At 30.9% G+C, this 25,583-nt stretch overlaps 1 protein-coding gene across 1 annotated transcript; it reads left to right on the top strand.

Moving 5' to 3' along the window:
* The first annotated feature begins 433 nt into the window (after positions 1–433).
* Positions 434–25,583, top strand: LOC120415295 (uncharacterized). Its single transcript, XM_039576767.2, has 6 exons — positions 434–961; positions 8,739–8,911; positions 14,514–14,624; positions 15,683–15,823; positions 23,798–24,884; positions 24,946–25,583. Exons 1-6 carry the CDS (start codon positions 531–533, stop codon positions 25,415–25,417), a joined length of 2,415 nt encoding a protein of 804 aa, XP_039432701.1. The 5' UTR covers positions 434–530; the 3' UTR covers positions 25,418–25,583.

The raw sequence follows: 25,583 nt of genomic DNA, 5'->3' as shown, positions 1-25,583 counted from the left end.
AAATCTTTCACCAAACTGAACACGCTCACCGGAAACGGATTCACACCTTCATCACACCACTTGACTGCAACTCAACAAACCCTGATTACGCGGTCTTATATCTTCCTACTTTCTGCGTTAGTCAGGATTCATCCAAGGGACATACATATTTTACAAAGCTAAAGCGAACTACTGTGAAGTGCAGCAAACTTTATTGGAGAACTGTTTTATAAATCTCAAAAAAAATGTAACAATGATCAAACAAATTAAAAAGAAATTTAACTTACTTTAACACAAAATTTGTTTTGTACATTTAAACTTTGCTCACTTTAAAACCATAATTATGTTATTCCCTTAACCCTTTCCCACCACACGTGCAACGTCGCGACGCTCACCAGAACATCGTCGACGCAAACCAGCATCGAGAGTGTGTCGGTCGGTCGTCAGTCGTAAATCAACTGCCGGTGCGCGCGGACGCCATTTCCCGCGGGTCCTAGTTCGGAAACCGAATATTGCATCCGTTTAGCGATGGCGCGTTGCTATCGTTAAGAATGGCCACCAGTCGACACTTCCGGATGGCTTCGATGCTTTCTCTGGAGGGTGGTGGAGGTCGAGGCGGGTCGGATGGTTTGGCCACACGCCGTCAGTCCTGCGTGCCAAACCTTCCGTCGCCGTCGGTCCACGTGCCCTCGATATCGGCCCGCGTTGGCAACGGTTTTCCACGGGGAGGAGGCCATGTGTACGAAAACGGTTCTGCCGTGGCCAACGGTGGTCCTGCCTTAGCTCCGGCTCCGGACGATTTGGAGGGTGGTGTTGCTGGTCAACCTAGGCCCGTCAGCTGCAGTGGTAGTGCCCTTCGGGTGGTGAAAAGAATCTGCTCCGATGGGGTTCTGTCGGCCGGATCGACCGGGTCGGGTAGTTCCGGTGGTAGTGCCGGGTGGGGCCAGTACTGGATGCTGATCGTGACGCCAATTGTGACAAGGTGATATTTATTGTGCGAGTGTTTTTGAAGTTGTGAATCAATAATTTATTTCCTTTTTAGTTTTTTGAATTGTAGAAAGCTTATGTTGGATCAAATACCCAGAACAAAATCGTGATTTTTTACTCTTTTCATCTATAAATTGTATTTTTTTGGGATTATCAACTTGAATAAAAAACCATATAAAGCAATAGCCAAAAATGAAGTAGCATTTTTTGAGGATGTTTAATAAGACCTCCAAGTGAAAATGTGTGCAATTGTGTAATGTTTGATACCAATATAGTAAATTATAAAAAAAAATATTATGCCTAACAGTTGCAATCTCCACCAAATCAGCCGATTTCATGACATATAATCATGTAATTGTTTGTATTTTTAACTAAAATTTACGGGAAACTTCCTTATATTGGAGCAAAGAAGTCATTTTTGTATCCATATAAACAATTTTTTTGAATACAGCAATTTTCTACGAAATTGGCAGATTTCGACCATTTATTTTTTTTTTATTTGGCTCAAATCAAACTTTGTGAGGGCCTTCCCTGTGACCGAAGAAGCTATTTTGTGTCGCTTCTTGCATTATTTTTGAAAAATCATGAAGTTTTACATGCACCTTTCCTTTTTACTGTACCAAAGTGGCCAATTCTCCCCCCGGGGCACCTGGACCTTTGTTGAAATTATGACAAATTACTGGACCTTCCTGGTCAATCTTCAACCGGGGTCCCGGAACATGGTTCCTGTGGCCAATTCTGTACTGTCTTATCTTGGGGGGGATCTCTATACGTCGTCGTCGTGCTAACTTGTCGTACGTGCATTTTGGGCCAAATTAAGTCAAGAACGCCATTTTGTGCAGCTCACAATGCCTCACCTTTTGACCTTCACAGATCCCCAAAATTTGATTTCAGTCCTAAGGAATTCAACGAAATCCGAAAAAACTCCGAGCATTTTTGAAACTTTTCATATAAAAGAAGTTTTAACCTTGTCGTGCTATCTTGTCACTCCCTGAAAATTGATGTAAGTGCGACAACTGGCCAAAGGGATAACAGGTCAGAGCGCGTTTGACGCATGTACAAGTTAGACTACCGTAAACATTTGTAATTATAACTCGGGACTCCAACAACCAAACTTCGGTGCAATGCACAGATTGGTCAGCCAAACAAAACGTGTTTGTTATTGTTTACATTGCGTGCGTTGTTTATTCAAGGCCAAACATTTAAACGCGTTTTTCTCGGAAAGTCGAAATGGCGGGTGCGACAAGATAGCACGACGACGTCAATATATTGTCAAGAGCGACATTTTTCGATGATATTTGGCCACAGGGAACTGTATAACATTTTGTGATCAACTTTTTTTATGTAAAATTGAATTTGCAATCGAAAATACTCTACATTTTTTTTTTTTTTTTTATAAAGGGCCCCGATTTCAAGATAAAGCCACGGAAAGTTTTTATTTCAGCAAAATATTTGCTCTTTTTCAATTTTTAAAAATAGTGACTTTTTCTTAAATGTTTTTAAAAAGTAAAAAAAAATGCTGCAAAACTGTCTAAGACAGGGGTGCCCAAAGTTTTTAGAGGCCAGGCCAAATTTGAAGCTTGTGGGCCAAATTTACAAAATAGGTTATTTGAAAAAAAATTAATTACGCTGGTTTAATTTGAAAAGACTAGAAAATAGGGGAAATATACCCATTTTAATCACACTAAGCCGTTTGACCAATTCTCATCACTTTTGCCGTTTTCCGCTATTAAATCATCATTTTCAGATGTATCAACAATTGAGAGTTGCTTGCTGACTTTTATTTGAGCTACATCTATCTGCGAAAGTTTTTTTTTAATATCTGTTATTTTCTGAACATTTCGTTAATAAAAATAATAGAAAACAAAATGGCAGTTTTTCTATTGGTATTAGAGGGTGACGATTCTCGAGATTTTCAATTTCCCGGGAATCGAGAGTTGAATTTGGCCATTTCCCGGGAATTCCCGGGACCCGGGAGTTTTTTTACTATGCCAATAGTGCTAAAATTTAATAAAATGAAAAGTAATAAATTTGTTTTTGTTTTTTTTAATAAATTCAGTTACAATTGATTCATACTAATTCTATGAGACGGTAATTTAAGCAGCCTCATAATTTTAAGGAACTATATGAAACTTTTTGATTTTTTTCTGAAATACAAAATCGTTTCCTGAGCTTTTTAAGACTCAAAATTATAGTTTAAAATGTTTACGAATCTTAATTCGCACTGAGTCATTTTTCAAAAGTTGCACAAAGTTGTTATTAGATTTTTGTAAAAAAAAATAACTAATATAACTAATATATAATTTTCCAGTATCGGGAATTTTGCAATATGATAAACATCGACTGAAAACAACAAATTCAACTTTTTTTTGTTATTTTTGAGGTCAACTCTAAAGTTTAATTGAAGAAATATTAGAGTTATCAGGAAAATTCATATGTTCACAAAAAACTAGATTATGAGGATTGCTATGCTCAAGAGAAGATTATGGAAATAAACTTAACTTGAAAAATCTTTTCCCTCTTAGAAATAATTAAAAAAAAATATTTGAAAATAAAACATTTGATTTCATGTCTGGGGTGTAACTGGTAAATATTTTTAAAGGTAAATTTTGGGGTCCAAATTTTTCTCAATTCTAGCGTTTGGAATTTTTGACAAGTTAAAGTTTAAACTTTCTGGATAAGAAGATTAGAGAAGCATTGGTTTTTTTCGAAATTGAACATCGAACATCGAACATTGAACATTAAATGTTCAAAACAATTTTTTCAAAATGTTTTTCTTATTAGTATATCTATTAGGGTGGGTACGTTTTTCAAAAAGTTCTCGGATCAAATTTTAGTATGGTTCCCCTTGTAGGGCATGCCCATAGGGACTTTCATGCCAAATATCAGCTCATTTGGTTGTAAACTGGCTGCGCGCATCAGGGTAAAAGTTTACATGGGAATTACTATGGGAAATTGGAACTTTTTGTTCAAACGCTACTACATGCCTGGGAAAATCACGCGCCAACTTCTGGTATGGTCAGGCCTATGGGGAATGGTCTGGAGAACACTTTTCCCGAAGAGAGCATATGGATTCGTTGTCCCTAGGCCTGGCGCATCGACAAAACATCCGATGTCTCCGGAATCAACGGTTTTCCCTCAAAAAGCATCAAATTTTCCTTAGCATGCTATGAAAGCTTGATGAAAATCGCGACGCCATACGTCAGGCAGCTACCACGTGTTTGAGAAACGGCTGGAATATTTAATTGCAAACCTTTTTTTTAACTAGAAAATGATCATTTCCAGTAATCCTGATATTATTTAGTCGAATTCAGAATCTTTGCATAGCGAATTTGTATTTTTTTGCAAATATTTCAACCACGTGGTAGCTGCCTGACGTATGGCGTCGCGATGTTCATCAAGCTTTCATATCATGCTAAGGAAAAATTGATGCTTTTTGAGGGAAAACCGTTGATTCCGGAGACATCGGATGTTTTGTCGATGCGCCAGGTCTAGGGACAACGAATCCATATGCTCTCTTCGGGAAAAGTGTTCTCCTGACCATTCCCCATAGGCCTGACCATACCAGAAGTTGGCGCGTGATTTTCCCAGGCCTGTAGTAGCGTTTGAACAAAAAGTTCCAATTTCCCATAGTAATTCCCATGTAAACTTTTACCTCGATGCGCGCAACAAGTTTACAACCAAATGAGCTGATATTTGGCAAGAAAGTCCCTATGGGCATGCCCTACAAGGGGAACCATACTAAAATTTGATCCGAGAACTTTTTGAAAAACGTACCCACCCTAATATCTATGTTTGCTTCAATATTTATAAGTTAAAAAATTCCCGGGAGTCTCGACCGAATTTTCCGGGAATCGAGAGATCCAAAAATGGTCGATATCCCGGGAAATTTTTCCCGGGAATTCCCGCTCGTCACCCTCTAATTGGTATTGTTGATTTTATTGCGTATTTGAGAAAAAAATGTTTTTAGCTGAAAGTACTTGTGTTTTCAATAAAATTTTACAGTTTTTTTATGTTTCGAAAATGGTGACAATTTATGTAACGGCGTAATTGTATCTTTAAATAAATTGTGACTAATGAAAAATCGTTGAGAGCCCAAATTTCCACATCTTAATGAAAAAACTGTAAAAAAAGGTTTTAAGCACCCGTGAAGTTAAATTGCTGTCATATTTTTTTAAATTTTAAATGTAATAAAAATAATAAAGCTAAATCCACATACATTTTCATTAAAATTTTGAAGTTTTTTGAAAAAAATATTTTTTATTTAATTTTTTTAACAATTTGAAGGGGGGAGGGTTGGTAAACAAAAGCTTTGTAAAACATTTGCAAAAGCTTTATTTCTCCGATTTCAACATTTGGTCTGCCTGAATAGGATGGTAGTCAATCAAATTCGTAATCCAACTATCATGAGTTCGAATCCCGAGGGAAGGTTTCTCAATAAGTTGGAGGGTCAGTTCGTAAAAGGGTTTGAATTTGAAAGTCAAAATTTCAAATTAATATAGAATAGTTATATTTTTTGCAATTAATACAGATTTCTAAATATTTCCAAAAATGTTTGAAGAAAGTTTTGACGATATTCAGTAGTTTCACTCACATTGAAACGAGTAAAATTGTTTTAATTATAAAGATTTTATGAACAAAATATTTGTGCCCTAAAATGTGTTCTATTAAAAACAAATAAAAAAAAGTTTAGTTTAAAATAAACCTTAATTTTGAAAAAAGCATAAAATCACTTTAGAAGTAGTTAGCGGGCCATTTTATATAATCTTTCAAAATGGGTCCGCGGGCCACAAAAATTAACCTTGCGGGCCACGTTTGGCCCGCGGGCCTTACTTTGGTCACCCCTGGTCTAAGAGGCATTGAAGATTGGACTTCTGGTTGCTGGGATACAGCCACCTAAAAAAAAAAGAAAAAAAAAAAAGTTTTCTAAAGGAGCTATTATACTACCGCAAACAAACAAACAAACTCGCACTTTTTCGTGTAGGGTACGTTATCCATTAGTGGACCTCTTTCCTATAGTGGACCCTCTGAAGGGTTTTTGATGATAAAATCAACAAAATCACAATTTCAAGCGTGTTTTTGTCTGCAAATCTTTTATTTGGCATGTTCAGCATCATTTAAAACAATGTTGACTGATATTGAATTGTACTTTTCGCCAAAATAAGTGTTTCGAGTTCGACATCTGAAATCAGCCATGGCCGCTATCATTTTCACAACAAAACAGCATTTCTATTTAATGATTAAAAATTAGGGGGGTCCAATATAGGACAACGAAAATCCTAACTTTTCCAAAAGTGGACCCATGTTAATTTAACCTTCAAAAATGAAGAAAACTGTTTCTCTTAAACATACAATAAATGCTTGTTATAATCAACCTAATTTCATATTTTTTCATTTATGAGTATAAATATAGCTGTTTTCATGTTAAAAGTATCGAAGATGCTGAAGCCGTTAGAATTTATAACTAATAAGAAACTATAGTTAATTGTATTTAATTGTGGCATCATAATTAAAGTTTTCAATGTTATTTTATAATAATAAATCAATAGCATTTTTTTTTTGAAAATGAACATGCGTAGTTTTATCAGCAACTGTAAACAAATCTATTGTTTAGTTTCGGTCAACTATTTATGTAATTGATATGGAAAAATGTGCATCAAAATTAATTTTTTAAATAATTTTAAAGTTTACAGTAGTTTTTGAAACGTTTTCACTGATCTTTTTCGTAAATAAATGTGTTTAAATGTCTGTAAGGTTTTTTCTTGTTTTTAAGCCAAATTTGTTAACAAAACATATTTGTTTATGATGAAAAGTGAGCAAAATCCATCTTTTATTCATTATATCTAACATTAGACCTCCACCATGCATCAAAACACCAAGTATCGGTTAAATTTGGTATAAAAATAACTGCTTTCCTATAGTGGACCCGGGTCCACTATAGGAAAAGGGGGTCCATAGCACGCAAAAAACAACTTTTTTTTCAAATGGGTATTTTTCTACTCAAAAAAAAAAAACTGATGGAACAAATAGTCAAAATTGTTCAAAAGATTTCAGATTTCATTGTTTTGCACAAAGCCTTATGGAAATCTGTTTAAAATATTGAAAAACTGTAAAAAATCGCTTCGACTCTACTAGGGGGTCCACGAATGGTTAAAATACCCTATGACAGTTTGCCAAACTCGCAAACAAGGCAAAATGTATGCAGGCTGATGTTTGTTCAAACATATCCAGGCAAACAAACAAATCCAGGCAAACTGACAAACTGTCATAAAGTGCCATAATATTTGTTTGTTTGTCGTAATGTAATGGCTCCTTAAGTTTCACCCAAACAACCGAGGGGAACGACACAGCGAAATATCCTGGATTTTGGTTAAAATTTAAGCATTGTTTACATTTCGAGAAATGTCAGACAACGTACACGTTAAAATGGAAGTAAGTCAAAGTTGATTTTATCGTTCGAAATCCTAGAAATCCGATCAAATCCGATGCCATCTTTGAAATCTTATCCATCGATCGAAAGCTCAATGGATTACTGTCGTTCCCCTCGCAAACAACACTAAATTTTCTAATGTCGATAAAAAAAACGAAGTTGACTTTATAGCTGTCAGTCACCATTGCTAGTACCAACCACTAGTGTCTTCCTTTTATCTACAAGGACTTCGCCGCCCTGGGCTCCTAAGTGTATGAAAGTATGGCACGGAGCGACGGCGCCGAATACCCATATTCACACAAAGAATTTTAGAGCGCCCGCCGCGGGATTCGAACCGGCACCTCTGGATTGTGAGTCCAGTGCGCGGTCCGATTGATCCACACGGGCGGGACTAATGTCGATATCTCTCAGCAACTAATGGTCCGCTTTTCAATTAAAAAAAATATTTTATTTTTTTGAATCAAGACTAACATTTCCAAGCTGCGTAATGTTGTATGTTTAACCCTTTTGAAATGTTAGTTTTGATTAAAAAAATATTGTTTTCGAAAAGATCTAAAAATGTCCACGTGGTTTATGGATCGGTCCGGTAATTTTTAAAATAAAAACCATCCCTTTAAAATTTAATCAATCCCCTTTACTTGTGCTTATGACAACAAAAATGCATTGACAAATGCATATAAAAGAATCAAATCTAATGAACAAAACCACAGAGCAAGAGAAGTGAAAGGAATTGGGCGTATGGTTATCAGTTATCATGAAAAAATAGACATAAATGGGGTCCTTATATTAGGCTTGAATTGCTGATATTATTGTTCACAGCGATTAAGTTATTTTTTCTGAGTGCAATGACCGTTTGTAAATAAAAAATGAAAAAAATATCAGAAATTGTTTTTAATCGTGTTTTTACCGTTTTACCTGAAAATTTACATAGGACCCTATTGTCAATCTTTTCCATAAAATGTGTTTTCAGATAGTTTCAAACAATATAAAACGTATGCAACTGGACTGTGGTGAATTCGATATTGCCGTGGTGGGTTTCTAAATAGTCAAATTGACGTTTAGTTGTAAATTCATGGATTTTAAAACAGATTTACGTTTGTTTGTCTGTGATGTTTGGATGAAAATGTTGAAAAACTTCTATAGTCTAGAAATTAAATGTAGTTGGAGTTTTGTGCAATCAAAAATATTCAAAAATAATATTTCTTTTATTAAAACTCTATTCAAATAAAAAGTACTATTTTTTTAGTGTTTTTTAAATGTATATATAGTTATTGAAAGAAACGGTTGTTGTTGATTATTTTGTATTATTTGATAACAAACAACACTGCCAAACAATCCGCAGCTTTTCGGTGGCCCTGGTAATCGCCGCCGTGGCCGGTCCCCAGTGGCTGCTGACCGAGGAGAAGATCCCCAACGGTAACTACAACGGCACCATGAACTACAACCGGAAGGACGATGGCGTCTACCTGACCAAGTACACCAAATCGTCGCTCTGGATGCTGTGCAGCAAAATTGGTGAGTTTTTTTTTGTGTGTGTTGGTCTCTTCTTCAATTTCATAATCTGCGAGGTGATTTTTGCGATACAAAAGAGTGCCATCCTTAAAGAAGTACCAGATTCAATGAGATCGAACGTCGTGTCCTCGCGTTCCTCCCGCAGGGCACACGCCTTCCCCTCCCTGATTCCACGCGGCAATCGTAACGGAACGGAAAATTTAATAAAGAATCCCGATAATCGGAGAGGAAATTACTGCAAACGGAAGCTCTCGTCGACGCGGCGAATGAACTGGTTGAAGAGAGGTTGAACAGCAGTTTTGCCGCCTTTTGCTTCCGACCTCCTTCAATTTTTTTTTGTTCAGACTTCAACCTGAGTATGATTGATTTGTGGGTTTGCTTGTTAGTGTTGTGGTGACGGCCGGATTCAACTCAAGGGCTTTTGCAGAATTTAATAAGGTGCAACCACCTTACAACTGCAAAGTGAGAGAAATTAAATTTAGCTGGAAATTAGAAAATAACTCTAGACTACTTTTGCTGAAAGGATCAAAACAACAATAACAAGCCCGGACGCCAACAGGCTTGGCTAAAAAAAATCAATTTTAAATTTTCAAATAATTTGAAAGATGTTCTACAATTTTTTTTTAAGAAAACTTAAGGGTTGGCAGATTGACTTGTTTTATGTGACATTGCCAATGTTTAATACAATCATATTTTTTCAATGATCAACTTTGGCTGTGAAATTTTATGCATTAATTAATATGCATTAATTTGAGTTATCTTCCAGACCATGCTTCTTCGAAAATGTGAAAAAAACAAGCAAAAAATGGGAAAACGATATCTCAACACTGTCTTGACCAAATCGGCTCAAAATTTTGGTGAAGACTCGTTAAGGGCATGCTGTTCAAAAGAGAGGGAAGTTTTCTTGGGGCTTTTCTTCACCCTCTCTGGCTTGCTTTCGCTACCGCTGCTGCCCATTTGAATTTTTTCTTGACCGGTTTCTTCCGAAGTGCATAGGTACCTTAAACCGATTCCATGTGCATGACGAAGCCCGATTTTCAAAAAGTTTATTTAAAAAAAGATAAAAATATTGCTGTGTGTTTATATAAAATATCGTCAATTGTTTGATTTTTATTTTTTTTTTAAAAAAAGCAAATTTTGACAATTGGGCTTCGTCATGCATACGGGATACACCTTGGAAGTCTTCAGCTCAAATTTCAGCCAATTTGATCCATCCCATCTCGTGATATCGTGGCACCCGAAAATCAATTTGGGCTTTAGAGAAAAACGCCAGCAAAGTTTGACAGCCCGCTTTGCGCATGGCAAAATAATGTGCTTGATTCGTCTGATACTCAGTTTAATCATGAAATATCTTCATGAAACTTTCAGGAGTGGTTAAAAATCATTTTTTAAGTGGATTTAACAAATAATCCGTAATATAAAATTTTCTGATTTTCTACATGTATGTAACCCCTTAATCCACCATAGATGGTGTCATTCACTCTTGGGGCAATGACTGTCAATTATGGTTCTGGATTCAAGGTCCAGAAATAGTAAATTGAAATAAAGGAGCAGTTCTCTGAGATTTCGGTCATTCTTTTTTTTTGTAATTTTTAATCCGGTTGAAATTTTTTTTGGTGCCTTCAGTATGCCTAAATAAGCCATTTTGAATCATTAGATGTCCATATGATTTTCCATTCAAATTTGGCAGCTGTCCATACAAAAATGATGTATGAAAATTCAAAAATCTGTATCTTTTGAAGAAATTTTTTGATCGGTTTGGTGTCTTGGGCAAAGTTGTAGGTATGAATATGGAATACACTGAAAAAAAATGATACACGGTAAAAAAATATTGGTGATTTTTAATTTAACTTTTTGTCACTAAAACTTGAATTACAAAAAAACACATTTTTTTATTTTTTGATTTGTTTTAGAGGACATCAAATGCCAACTTTTCAGAAATTTCCAGAATGGGCAAAAAATCTTTGACCGAGTTATGATTTTGCCTTCCTCACTGAGGTAAGGCTATAATCCTGCTCTAAAATTGAACTTTTTATTTAAAGCTCGAAAACCCACCTTGATGCATATATATATATCGACTCAGAATCGAAAACTGAACAAATGTCTGTGTGTATGTGTGTGTGTATGTGACCAATAATGTCACGCAGTTTTCTCAGCACTGGCTGAACCGATTTTGACCAAACCAGTCGCATTCGACTTGGTTTAGGGTCCCATACGGTGCTATTGAATTGTTTGAAGTTTCGATAAGTAGTTCAAAAGTTATGTATAAAAATGCGTTTTTGTATATTTTCGGAAGTTGAATAAATGGCAGTAAACTGAACCAAACATCATCATGTTATACATTGTTAGTTAGGTAATCGAAAGACCTTTCCAACGAATCTAAAACATTGACGATCTGGCAACCCTGTCTCAAGCTATGACCACTTAAGATGCGACTTATGAGCCCTTGAGTGATGTGTGTGTTTTTTGTATTCCGGAACTTAACGAAATCAGACGAAAATTGTGTCCAAACCCATCATATCACATATCACCCATTGTTGGAAAAGAGTGAGGAAGGCACCAACCACATAGATGGATTAAGTTAGATTTTTGAATCAATACAGATTTAAAAAAAAATCGAAATATTGGTCGCAAAAACTTTTCAACTTCATTTTTCGATGTAAAATCGAATTTGCAATCAAAAAGTACTTTAGTGAAATTTTGATTAAGTGCACCGTTTTCAAGTTAAATCCATTTTTAGGTGTCTTTTTTGAAAATAGTCGCAATTTTTCACTTTTTAAAATTAGTGCCAATGTTTGCCCAGCTCTGAAAAAAATATTTTTGAAAAGCTGAGAAAATTCTCTATATTTTGCTTTGTTGATACGACCTTTAATTGCTGAGATATTGCAACGCAAAAGTTTAAAAACAGGAAAATTGATGTTTTCTCACCCAAACAGCCCACCATTTTTTAATGTCGATATCTCAGCAACTAATGGTCCGATTTTCAATGTTAACATATGAAACATTTGTGAAATTTTCCGATCTTTTCGAAAACATTACTTTCAAAAAATTCAAATCAAGACTTACATTTCAAAAGGGCGTAATATTGAATGTTTAGCCCGTTTTAAATGTTAGTGTTGATTTTAAATTTTTGAAAATATTTTTTTCGAAAAGATCGGAAAATTTCACGAAAGTTTCATGTTTTAACATTGTAAATCGGACCATTAGTTGCTGAGATATCGACATTAGAAAATGGTGGGTTGTTTGGGTGAGACTTAGAAAACATCAATTTTCCTGTTTTTTTACCTTTACATGACAATATCTATGTTCAATAAAGCAAAATAAAGAGAATTTTCTCAGCTTTTCAAAAATATTTTTTTCAGAGGTGGACAAAAATGGGCACTAATTTAAAAAAAAAACGAAAAACTGCGACAATTTTCAAAAGAGTCACCTAAAAATGGATTGAACTTGAAAACGGTGCACTTTATCAAAATTTCACTAAAGAATTTTTTGATTGCAAATTTGATTTTACATAGAAAAATGAAGTTAAATTTTTTTTGCGATCAATTTTTTTATTTTTTGCAAAAAAATAGTATTGATTCAAAAAACCTCTGGAAATTTTTGAAAAGTTGGCATTCTTATAAAAAAAATGGAAAAAAGTTGGCATTTTTTATAAAAAAAAAAATAAAAAGTGTATTTTTTCCAGATCAATTTTAACCCTCTACAACCTAAACCCGCCTTTAGACGGGCTTCGATCTGAAAAATCGCCAAAAATCCATTTTTCAACCAATTTTTAATCTTTAAAGTGCATTGGAAAGAAGAACTCTTGAAATTTTAGAAAATTTTAGGGTTGAAAGTTTTACTTGTTTTATGTGACTTTGCCAATGTTTTTAAAAATATCATCTTTTTAGGGGTAAACTTTGGCTGTGTTTTTTACTAACATTTCCTATATTTTAAGTAAAAATAAATATGCAGTAATTTTTGTAGTGTCCCAGACTATGCCTCTACGCATTTGTTTACAATTTAAATGATAATGGTGCCATTCTATAGCAGAAAAAGTGAAAAATAAGTAAAAAATTGAAAAAGTGACTGTAAAAACATGAAAAAATTAGATAGGCAAAATGTAATGATAGAAAGTGTTAGAATAGGCCAAATACTACCAAAAACAAACATAAACTAAACAAGATAAATGAAAATTAAAATACTAAAAATAAAACAAGAAAAACATAAAACAAGAGAAGTGAAGTTTTTCGTAGAACAAAAGTTGCTCAAAATGACCTCCTAAACACGGGAAAAATAAACATTTTCGAAAAAAATTTGGGCAGTAGAGGGTTAATGACTAAAAGTGAAATTAAAAATCATCATTTTATTTACCATATATCATTTTTTTCAGTGTAGTCTTTATCCATATCTACAACTTTGCCGAAGACACCAAATCGATCAAAACATTTTTTCAAAAGATACAGATTTTTGAATGTTCATACACCGTTTTTGTATGGACAGCTGCCAAATTTGTATGGAAAATTAGATGGACAAACTAATGATGCAAAATGGCTTCTTTTAGCATACCGAAGCACCAAAAAGTTTCAACCGGATTGAAAATAGCAAAAATTAAAATTAAAAAATTACCGATTCCGAAGAGAATTGCTCAGTTTCATAATATTTAAAAAAAAAGTTAGGCTGGATTTTCCGGCCCCTAAACTATTTTTCCTTGAAGGCTAAACTTATCAATCCTTTCATTTGCGCCCAAGAGATCTTAAATCGGATGAAATGGCGCAGGGTTTTGACTTTTTAAGAAATGTGATTGTTGCAAAAATCATGCTGATTTCGTGAGGAATTGCCGAATAAAAATGATTTTTTTTAAGGGGATACATACATGTAAATCGACAAAATTGTAAGAGGTTGGTTTGAGCACACACTAAAACTTTTTTAAAATCTGTTTTAAGGGCATTGAAATATATATTTTCAACTATTATCAAAATTAATTTGAAGATATTTGGTTGTATCATTGCCGAGATATGGCCATTTTAAGTTAGCAGTTTCAAAAAACAGGTGCCACGATATCTCAACACTGCGTTGACCAAATCGGCTTAAAATTTTGGTGAAGACTCGTTAAACCGGTTCCGTGTGCATGATAAAGCCCGATTTACAAAAACTTTACCTTAAAAAAAGATAAAAATATTTTTCTGTTTTTCATATAAAAAATATAAAAAAAAAATTGATTTTTGTATTTTTTGAAAATTAAAAATTTAAAAATCGGGCTTCGTCATGCACACGGGATACATCTTGGAAGTCTTCACCTCAAATTTCAGCCAATTTGATCCATCCCATCTCGAAATATCGTGGCACCCGTAAATCAACTCGGTATTCAGAGAAAAACGCTCACAAAGTTCGACAGTTCGCTTTGCGCATGGCAAAATTTTGAACGTAAATCGTCTCTTACTCAGTTTAATCATGAAATATCTTCATGAAACTTTCAGGAGTGATTGAAAATCATGTTTTAAGTGAATTTATTAAATTTTCTGAAATATGAAATTTTAGATTTTCTACATGTATGTAACCCCTTATATAAATTAAGGAAGTCTTAAAAACACCATTTTAAATTTTCATTTCTGTTGAATCCCAGGAGGAGCCACCGCCAAACCGCTGCCGTCCGAGTTCCAGTGCTCCACCATCGATTACTTCCCGCTGGAGGGCTACAACCCGGACCCGAACGATTCGACCAATGTCATCCCGTGTAAGTTCCCCTCCTTTAGCAGTCAATCAAATCAAATGTTCAATTCACTTTGTTGCAATCATAACGGTAATGGGATGGGGTTCTGTCGGGGTAATCGAAACGTTTGATATGAGCTTCTTTTTAGACTGGGACTTGGAAACTGCGAGAGGGGTTAGATTCGAACCACGTCTATCTTTAAGTTTCAGGTGAACGCGTTTTTTAAATTTATATTCTATATTCTCTACTAAGAAATTTTCCCACGGGTTGACTTTGCCGCAAAACTTTGTTATCACGTGTAATGGAATTATCGGTCGAGAGTCGATTCTTGTTTGCTAGAGTGTTATTATCCTTTGCTGTGACTACAGAGTTTAGTGTCCCTTTTTCCAGCCGGGCCCCCTCCCTCAAACGATGGCGGGTCTTTGATGTCAGTGGGTAGGACTTTCAGGTGATTGTCCAGTGACCGACTCTTGTAGCTTTTCGCTCGAAAATTGTCTCATTGCACTCTCATTGGAAGGGAAGCATTATGTAGGTTAAAAAACCCCTTCCCGCCCAGGTCCGACCGGAAGGATTAAAGGAACGTCGCATTTTTCATTTGCTCCTCATGATAGAAGCCGATGAGAGAGAGAGAAAAAAACGATAGATAGAACGTACTGATAACGAGGTGAGTGAAAATTGATCCTGTTATAAGTGAAGCATACATTTTGGGTCATTGCGATACACTCAGGTGATGATGTCGTTCGTGTCGTTGGTCATTCATTGTGTATCGGTACCGTGCAGTTGAGTATTTTTGAAATAATAAATAAATATGTCATGCAAATTAATGGAATCAAGAACGTCAATAACTACTTCAAACATAATTTCAAAGCTGCACCAAGTTACGTTAAAATCGTACACACAATTTGCTTAGGTTCGTCTATCGCAGGGGATGAGAAAATGGCATTAATGCGGAAATGAGTAACCTTTTTTTAAGTTTTCCAAGCCACTGAAACTATGTCACAATATTATCCCAACACACACCAAACTAAATAGTTAGTTATAGCGTAACGGGGGTTACTCCCATTTTTTTTCGATACTTTCAGATACGGTGACCCACTCGTCGCCGTTTTTTCTCACCTCAAATCTGGTCCTCGTGGTGGCCTACGTGCTGTTCCTGCTGGCCATGTGCTCGTCCAGGCATAAAATCTGTTACTTTGTGGCCGGTGTGCTATTTATAATTGCAGGTAGGTAAAGAACAGTGGAGACTGCTTACAAAAATCAGTGGTAAAAATAATATGAAATGTTTGAAAAAAGATGGCATGGAACTGTCGAAGCCAGAAGCCTTAATTTGTTGCCAAATATTCATGGGATTACTAAATAGATAATCTACACAGCAAAAATGATGGGAATATTCATCAGGAAACGGTGACAAATTTTGTGAAAAAAATGTGTAATATTGCGTTAGAAAATGATGAATTTTCATCAGTTTCTGGTGAATATTCATCAGGTTCACATTTTTTAGGTAATATTACTCAAAATAGGTAATATTCAACCTATCAAATTTTCAACATTCCAAAATTCAACTATTTTTGCTGTGTTCTGTTCATTCAATTTTGCGGACTACACAGAAAAAAAGTTGAATTTTGGAATGTTGAAAATTTGGTAGGTTGAATATTACCTCTTTTTTGAGTAATATTACGTAAAAATGTGTAAAAATGTGAACCTGATGAATATTCACCTGAAACTGATGAAAATTTATCATTTTCTAATGCAATATTACACATTTTTTTCGACACAAAATCTGTCACCATTTCCTGATTTATATTACCATTACCATTATCATTTTTTTCTGTGGTCATATGAAATGGGCATGTGAACTTTCGAAAATCTGTAAAATGTGTAATATAACATCAGGAATTGATGAATATTCATCAGTTTTTAATGAAAATTCATCAGGTTTACATTTTACCCATTTTTTATGTAATATTACTCAAAAAAGTGGGAATATTCAATCTACCAAATTTTCAACCTTCCAGAATTCAACTTTTTTTTGCTGTGTATTTTATAATCAATTTTTAAATTAAAACATAATCTAGTTTTGATTTAAATATGTAAAATTTGTAATCCAAAATGACTTTATTTCTGTTTTTTATTGATAAGTTGCATCGTAGCGTGATCCGTTTAGATTAAAAAAAAATCAATCAAAGTTGGCGTCATTTGGGGTCAAAACATTACAAATCGACCATTTTTGGACCTCTCTATTCCCGGGAAATTTTAAGTATATAAATATTGAAGGTAAATCATATTTGGAGTTTTTTTTTGAAAAGGTCCAATAAACCAAATTTACAGTTTTTGCTTTTTGGGTGTTTTTGAAACCGCCTTGAGTCAGGGGTATTAAAAAACACCCAAAAAACAAAAACTGAAAATTTGGTTTATTGGACCTTTTAAAAAAAAAACTCTAGATATATACTGTATGCATTAATTGTAACTGAATTCATTGAAAACAAACAAATTTATTACTTTTCATTTTAAATTTTTGGCACTATTGGCATAGTCAAAAAAAACTCTCGGGTCCCGGGAAATGTCCAAAGTCTACTCTCGATTCCCGGGAAATTGAAAATCTCGAGAATCGTCACCCTCTAATTACAAACTATCATCATTTTGTTCTTCAAAATCGCCAAATCTGCACCAATTTCGAAATTTTCACTAGAGCTATTTTTGACACCAAATGATGCTAATTTGATGAAAATCAAATTTCAAAAAAAAAAGAAAAATGTTCAGTTTTTGCTATACTTGGCTGAAATACTTAGACCCGTATTTTTTGTTCAGCAATTAAGGTGACCTACATCGTGCTAGGGTGGTCCGAAATGAGGCCATTTTCGTAATTATTCGCAAAAAAAAACTTTAAAGAAAATCATTACTCCGCGTCATTCCATCCGATTTTAGTTGTCTTGAGCGCAAACGAAAGGGTATTAGATAGGCTTTTATGTTTAAATAATATGAAATTTCAAAAATCTAGCTTAACATTTGAAAAAGTCTTATGAAAATTTAAAATGTCGCCTTGACCGTGTCTGGACCAAAGAGCCTTTGTCTGAAAATATTTTTATCGGATTCCTCGGAAAATTTCACATATCGTATGAAAAAAAATGGCGATGTTGAACCGTACGTTTCCGAGATATGATTTTTTGAAAATAAAAACTGAGTTTTTCGACGCACCACACGCAAAAACAGGAAAATGACGAAAACGAGAGACAAAACTACATTTTTAATACAACTGCGATAACTTTAAAATTTCAGCGATGACCTATACATGTTTTGTAATTGAAATACGCAACATTTGATACCCAAACATGTATAGGTCATCGCTGAAATTTTAAAGTTATTGCAGTTTTAGTAAAAAAAAAGGTTTTTTTTTCGGGAAACGTACGGTTCGACATCGCTAAATTTTTTATATGATATGTAAAATTTTCCGAGGAATCCGATAAACATATTTTCAGACATATGCTTTTTGGTCTAGACATGGTCAAAACGCCATTTTAAGTTTTCATACGGCTTATTCAAATTTAAAGCTAGATTTTTGAAACTTCTTACTATTTTTCCCAAATTGCCAAACTAATCATCTTTCTTTTGCGTCTAAGACAGCTAAAAGCGGATGAAATGTCGCGGATATATGATTTGTTGAAAACAGTGGTTTTTGCGAAAAATGACGAAAATTGCCATTTTTCGAATCACCCTAGCACGATGTAGGTCACCCTAATGGCTTAACAAAAAAATACGGGTCTAATTATTTTGGCCAAGGAACCCCCAGAAAATTTTTGAGTCCGATCGAATAACTTTTTTTTTGGTTTAGGCTCTTTTCATTTTCAAATGGAATTGCTGAATATTTCATAAAAGCAAAGTGCGCTGCGAAAAATATTTACGAAACGATAATTTGCAACATATCCTTTCTGACATAGTTGATCGTAATGTAATGTAATGTAATGCTTGTGTGTGGAGAGCTTTTAACAACTTGCACGATTGTTGCAACATCTCTGAAATGTTTTTTTTTAATCAAGCCTAACATTATACGAGGACTAAAACACTTTTTATCAACAATCTGAATGAATAAAAGTGTATCGAAAACCATTGCAATTTTTTGCATCCAAAAGAGATTTTTTTTAAATATAATTGAAAGCAAGTTTGATCTGTTCCACACCAATCGTTACTGAAAACCCTCTCTCTTTTGCTCTCCCTCTCTCACTCCAATCGGATAGTACAGCGAATGGCTTGGAGAGACCGATTGCGCTATGTCGCTCAATACTGACTCAATTTAGTATGCGATTGGCTTTGTTTGATAATGTTTTCAAACATAAGTTGCAATGTTATTGCGTGCACACCATCAAAGACACTCTATACAGCGCCGACCCCAACACCCAATCCGCGCGAAATCCGCGCCATGTAAAAAAATCGCGACAAACATAGAAGTAACATAATGAATGAAATTTTAAACGAATAAAGAATAATACAGAAAGCATTTGGATCAGTACCGTTGATCAGTTGTGGATTCATATCCCACCTGCACCAAGTGGAACCTTTTTTGCCATTTCTGAAACAATATTAGCATTTTTTGTAACACTTTAAATAATTTAATAATTTAATAATTTAATAATTTCAGATTTTAATAATTTAATAATTTCAGGATTTCAGAATTTCACAATTTCAGAATTTCAGAATTTCACAATTTCAGAATTTCAGAATTTCAGAATTTCAGAATTTCAGGATTTCAGAATTTCAGAATTTCAGAATTTCAGAATTTCAGAATTTCAGAATTTCAGAATTTCAGAATTTCAGAATTTCAGAATTTAATAATTTAATAATTTAATAATTTAAAAATTTAATAATTTAATAATTTAATAATTTAATAATTTAATAATTTAATAATTTAATAATTTAATAATTTAATAATTTAATAATTTAATAATTTAATAATTCAATAATTTAATAATTTAATAATTTAATAATTTAAAAATTTAATTATTTAATTATTTAATAATTTAATAATTTAATAATTTAATAATTTAATAATTTAATAATTTAATAATTTAATAATTTAATAATTTAATAATTTAATAATTTAATAATTTAATAATTTAATAATTTAATAATTTAATAATTTAATTATTAAATAATTTAATAATTAAATAATTTAATAATTTAATAATTAAAAAATTTAATAATTCAATAATTTAATAATTTAATAATTTAATAATTTAATAATTTAATAATTTAATAATTTAATAATTTGATAATTTAATAATTTAATAATTTAATAATTTAATAATTTAATAATCTAATAATTTATTAATTTAATAATTTATTAATTTAATAATTTAATAATTTAATAATTTAATAATTTAATAATTTAATAATTTAATAATTTAATAATTTAATAATTTAATAATTTAATAATTTAATAATTTAATAATTTAATAATTTAATAATTTAATAATTTAATAATTTAGTTATTTAATAATTTAATAATTTAATAATTTAATAATTTAATAATTTAATAATTTAATAATTTAATAATTTAATAATTTAATAATTTAATAATTTAATAATTTAATAATTTAATAATTTAATAATTTAATAATTTAATAATTTAATAATTTAATAATTTAATAATTTAATAATTTAATAATTTAATAATTTAATAATTTAATAATTTAATAATTTAATAATTTAATAATTTAATAATTAAATAATTTAATAATTTAATAATTTAATAATTTAATAATTTAAAAATTTAATAATTTAATAATTTAATAATTTAATAATTTAATAATTTAATAATTTAATAATTTAATAATTTAATAATTTAATAATTTAATAATTTAATAATTAAATAATTAAATAATTAAATAATTAAATAATTTAATAATTTAATAATTTAATAATTTAATAATTTAATAATTTAATAATTTAATAATTTAATAATTTAATAATTTAATAATTTAATAATTTAATAATTTAATAATTTGATAATTTGATAATTTAATAATTTAATAATTTAATAATCTAATAATTTAATAATTTAATAATTTAATAATTTAATAATTTAATAATTTAATAATTTAATAATTTAATAATTTAATAATTTAATAATTTAATAATTTAATAATTTAATAATTTAATAATTTAATAATTTAATAATTTAATAATTTAATAATTTAATAATTTAATAATTTAATAATTTAATAATTTAATAATTTAATAATTTAATAATTTAATAATTTAATAATTTAATAATTTAATAATTTAATAATTTAATAATTTAATAATTTAATAATTTAATAATTTAATAATTTAAAAATTTAATAATTTAATAATTTAATAATTTAATAATTTAATAATTTAATAATTTAATAATTTAATAATTTAATAATTTAATAATTTAATAACTTAATAATTTAATAATTTAATAATTTAATAATTTAATAATTTAATAATTTAATAATTTAATAATTTAATAATTTAATAATTTAATAATTTAATAATTTAATAATTTAATAATTTAATAATTTAATAATTTAATAATTTAATAATTTAATAATTTAATAATTTAATAATTTAATAATTTAATAATTTAATAATTTAATAATTTAATAATTTAATAATTTAATAATTTAATAATTTAATGATTTAATAATTTAATAATTTAATAATTTAATAATTTAATAATTTAATAATTTAATAATTTAATAATTTAATAATTTAATAATTTAATAATTTAATAATTTAATAATTTAATAATTTAATAATTTAATAATTTAATAATTTAATAATTTAATAATTTAATAATTTAATAATTTAATAATTTAATAATTTAATAATTTAATAATTTAATAATTTAATAATTTAATAATTTAATAATTTAATAATTTAATAATTTAATAATTTAATAATTTAATAATTTAATAATTTAATAATTTAATAATTTAATAATTTAATAATTTAATAATTTAATAATTTAATAATTTAATAATTTAATAATTTAATAATTTAATAATTTAATAATTTAATAATTTAATAATTTAATAATTTAATAATTTAATAATTTAATAATTTAATAATTTAATAATTTAATAATTTAATAATTTAATAATTTAATAATTTAATAATTTAATAATTTAATAATTTAATAATTTAATAATTTAATAATTTAATAATTTAATAATTTAATAATTTAATAATTTAATAATTTAATAATTTAATAATTTAATAATTTAATAATTTAATAATTTAATAATTTAATAATTTAATAATTTAATAATTTAATAATTTAATAATTTAATAATTTAATAATTTAATAATTTAATAATTTAATAATTTAATAATTTAATAATTTAATAATTTAATAATTTAATAATTTAATAATTTAATAATTTAATAATTTAATAATTTAATAATTTAATAATTTAATAATTTAATAATTTAATAATTTAATAATTTAATAATTTAATAATTTAATAATTTAATAATTTAATAATTTAATAATTTAATAATTTAATAATTTAATAATTTAATAATTTAATAATTTAATAATTTAATAATTTAATAATTTAATAATTTAATAATTTAATAATTTAATAATTTAATAATTTAATAATTTAATAATTTAATAATTTAATAATTTAATAATTTAATAATTTAATAATTTAATAATTTAATAATTTAATAATTTAATAATTTAATAATTTAATAATTTAATAATTTAATAATTTAATAATTTAATAATTTAATAATTTAATAATTTAATAATTTAATAATTTAATAATTTAATAATTTAATAATTTAATAATTTAATAATTTAATAATTTAATAATTTAATAATTTAATAATTTAATAATTTAATAATTTAATAATTTAATAATTTAATAATTTAATAATTTAATAATTTAATAATTTAATAATTTAATAATTTAATAATTTTATAATTTAATAATTTAATAATTTAATAATTTAATAATTTAATAATTTAATAATTTAATAATTTAATAATTTAATAATTTAATAATTTAATAATTTAATAATTTAATAATTTAATAATTTAATAATTTAATAATTTAATAATTTAATAATTTAATAATTTAATAATTTAATACTTTAATAATTTAATAATTTAATTATTTAATTATTTAATTATTTAACAATTCATTGATATAATAATTTAATAAATTAATAATTTAACAAATTAATAATTTAGAAATAAAGAACTTTCTTGAAAAAGAAAAAAATAAAAAAAAATAAAAATCAATTGTAATATTTTCGTAATTTTTCTATTTGATAATTCGTACTCTTTTACGTTTTTTGAGTCTGTAAGTTTTGGCAATTTTAAATAATAAATTCATTTTTTTTATTATTTCCGTATATAAATTCTGAAATTTCAAAGTGTTGAATTCCAGATTTCCTTTTTTTTAATTTTAACATTACATTTCGCTTTCAGACGGAGATTTTAACAGATTGCTAAGTGGATTTCGTCATGTTGTGATAATTGGGAGTAGAATCAATTCTACCTGAATCAGAGTGGCAACAGAATTTTTAATTTTTTCAATAAACCAAAAATTTGAAAATTTCAAAAAAAAATCAGCTTCAGATTTTTAAAATTCTGTAATTTTTTGAATTTTGTTATTTTGATTTTAATAAAATTGTTATTAATACGGGTTGTTAAGCAGATGTTTTAAAAATAATGAGTTGTAATGTTATGTTTGATTTATATAACAAATCTCAATACATTTAAAAAAATCGCTCCTTGAAGATTATTTCGAAGTTTCATATAAAGAAAAAAAAAATCAATAATTTTTAGAAGAAAATTTTCTTCATTAACAACTTCTTAGAAATTGATGTTTTTGTACTCAACGAAAAAGATTGAATTTATTTAATTCCTAAAAATATTTTCCATTGTAATTTGAAAGAAATTCTATCGTTCTCAATTATTTTTCATCAAAATTGCTATCCGCGCGAAATCCGCGCCTGAGCAAAATTAGCCAGCAAATCCGCGCCAGATCCGCGCGATCCGCGCCGTCCATAACAACCCTGGATATACCTATCATTCTAAGAAACCAAGCGCCTCCATACATTTATTGTAAGAAAGGAAGATGGAGGATCTTGGTTATTTAGAGCTTTTCAAAATAGATCGATATTTTTTTTATATGTTACAAGTATCCTCTCATTTGCAGGACTCCTCATGCTCATCGGACTCATAATGTTCATATCGATTCTAAAAGCCGAAATCGGCTCCAAGCTGCGTCCCCGATCCTCCCTGCAGGCCCCCATGTTCAGCTTCCGCTACGGCCAGAGCTTCCTGCTGTACGTGTTCGGGTTCATCATCACCGAGCTGTCTGGCGTGCTGAACGTGCTAATCTACTCGAACCTGCACCAGCTGGAACTGAACCGCTCGCAGACTTATCCCACGTACCAGAGTTTGAGCGGGAACTACTACAACGTGCCATCGGCGGTGGTTCCGGAACCGGCGGCTAAATCCCAGCGTGGAACGTACGTCCCGGGAAGGTTCTACTTCAGTGGGGACGATTGTGCGGTTCATCGGTTTCGCCAGCGGCAGAGTTTGGTCAAGAGTTTGAACGAGCTTTATACGGAACCGGCGCCGGAGATGAAGAGTACGGCGACGAGCTCGTCGCCACCGGAGGAGGAGGACATTTCGGCACCGTCCAGGGGGGAGGTTGTGTCGGGTCGGTTGACTCGGAGTGTCTCGACCTGCACGGATATCGAGGGTAGAAGTGAGGAAAATTTGAAGAATATTTGCGGGATTTCGAAGCAGTATTTGACGCGGGAGTTGTCCAAGGAGAAGCTGTTCAATGAGTTTTGCAAGAAGGTGGGGCCGAGACCGAAGCCGAAGAATATCTACTACATTGAGGACGATGGTAAGGGGGCGGATGGATTTCAGAACGTGTTTGTAATTGAGGGCAACAATAGTGACGACGACAAGTTTAAGCGTAAAAGGAGGAACTCAATGATGGACGGGGCTGGTGATCGTGGTGGTACCCTTGAAAGGAGACAACGGATAAGATCGGATAACTCGTTGGATCAGGTTCATGCCAAGTCGACAGTCGAAGGAATTGGACAGAGATTTACGTACGATATGAGACAAACTCTGCCGAGGAATTTTCTGAAGAAGAACCATCGAATGCTGGACGAGCATCAAACCATGGAGGACGATCGTGGTGGATTCAGCAGTATGGACGACTTGGTAGACTCTGGTGGTTGGAATCGTCGGATTTCCGCCAGTGGATTACTGGAACCTGTTAGGTTTGTACCAGTGCGGACCGCAACAGAAAGCAACCACTTCTACACGAATTTACCTTTCTAGATTGAACTCATCGCAAAACGACCTGGACGCAACGGTATCCCCTCACAATCCTTACCATCGCCACTCCCAACCGCCCTGGCCCAAGATCATACCAAAGTCCACCACCGACTTTATCTCCATGCAGCAAAAGTACCTCCACGTTCCGTCCTCCCCGTCCTACGTGGAGTACGCCGTCCGATCGCCCCCCGCCCAAACCCATCGCAGTTACGGCGATCTTACCTCCTACCAACCCCCGCCACCACCCTTGCAGTACGCCCGCATCCAACATCCGCATCCACATCCGGTGGCATTCTTTGCAGCTCCTCCCGCACCTTTCACGGGGAAATTCTCTCCCGTGTTCGACCTGGACCGGATCGAGTGCGAACGGCGCAAGTCACACTCGCAGCTGTTCCTGAACAGCACCTGCCAGCAACAGCAGAAGCAGCAACAGCAGCAGCCGAACTACGACTATGTGAATGGAACTGCGGTTTAAACTTAACAGATTTTAAAATGTAACCTCATCATCACGACTGGAATTACAGAAGCCAGAGCGACATGAACCGAAAGTTAACATTAAATCGTGTTATTGGTGTAACTGTTGCGGACATAATTATCTGTTTTAGAATGACGATATCTTAGAATTAAGAATCGAAAAGCAA

The sequence above is a fragment of the Culex pipiens genome, chromosome 3 (genome assembly GCF_016801865.2).
Source record: "Culex pipiens pallens isolate TS chromosome 3, TS_CPP_V2, whole genome shotgun sequence".
Lineage (NCBI taxonomy): Eukaryota > Metazoa > Arthropoda > Insecta > Diptera > Culicidae > Culex > Culex pipiens.
This window is presented reverse-complemented; position numbering and strand designations above follow the sequence as displayed.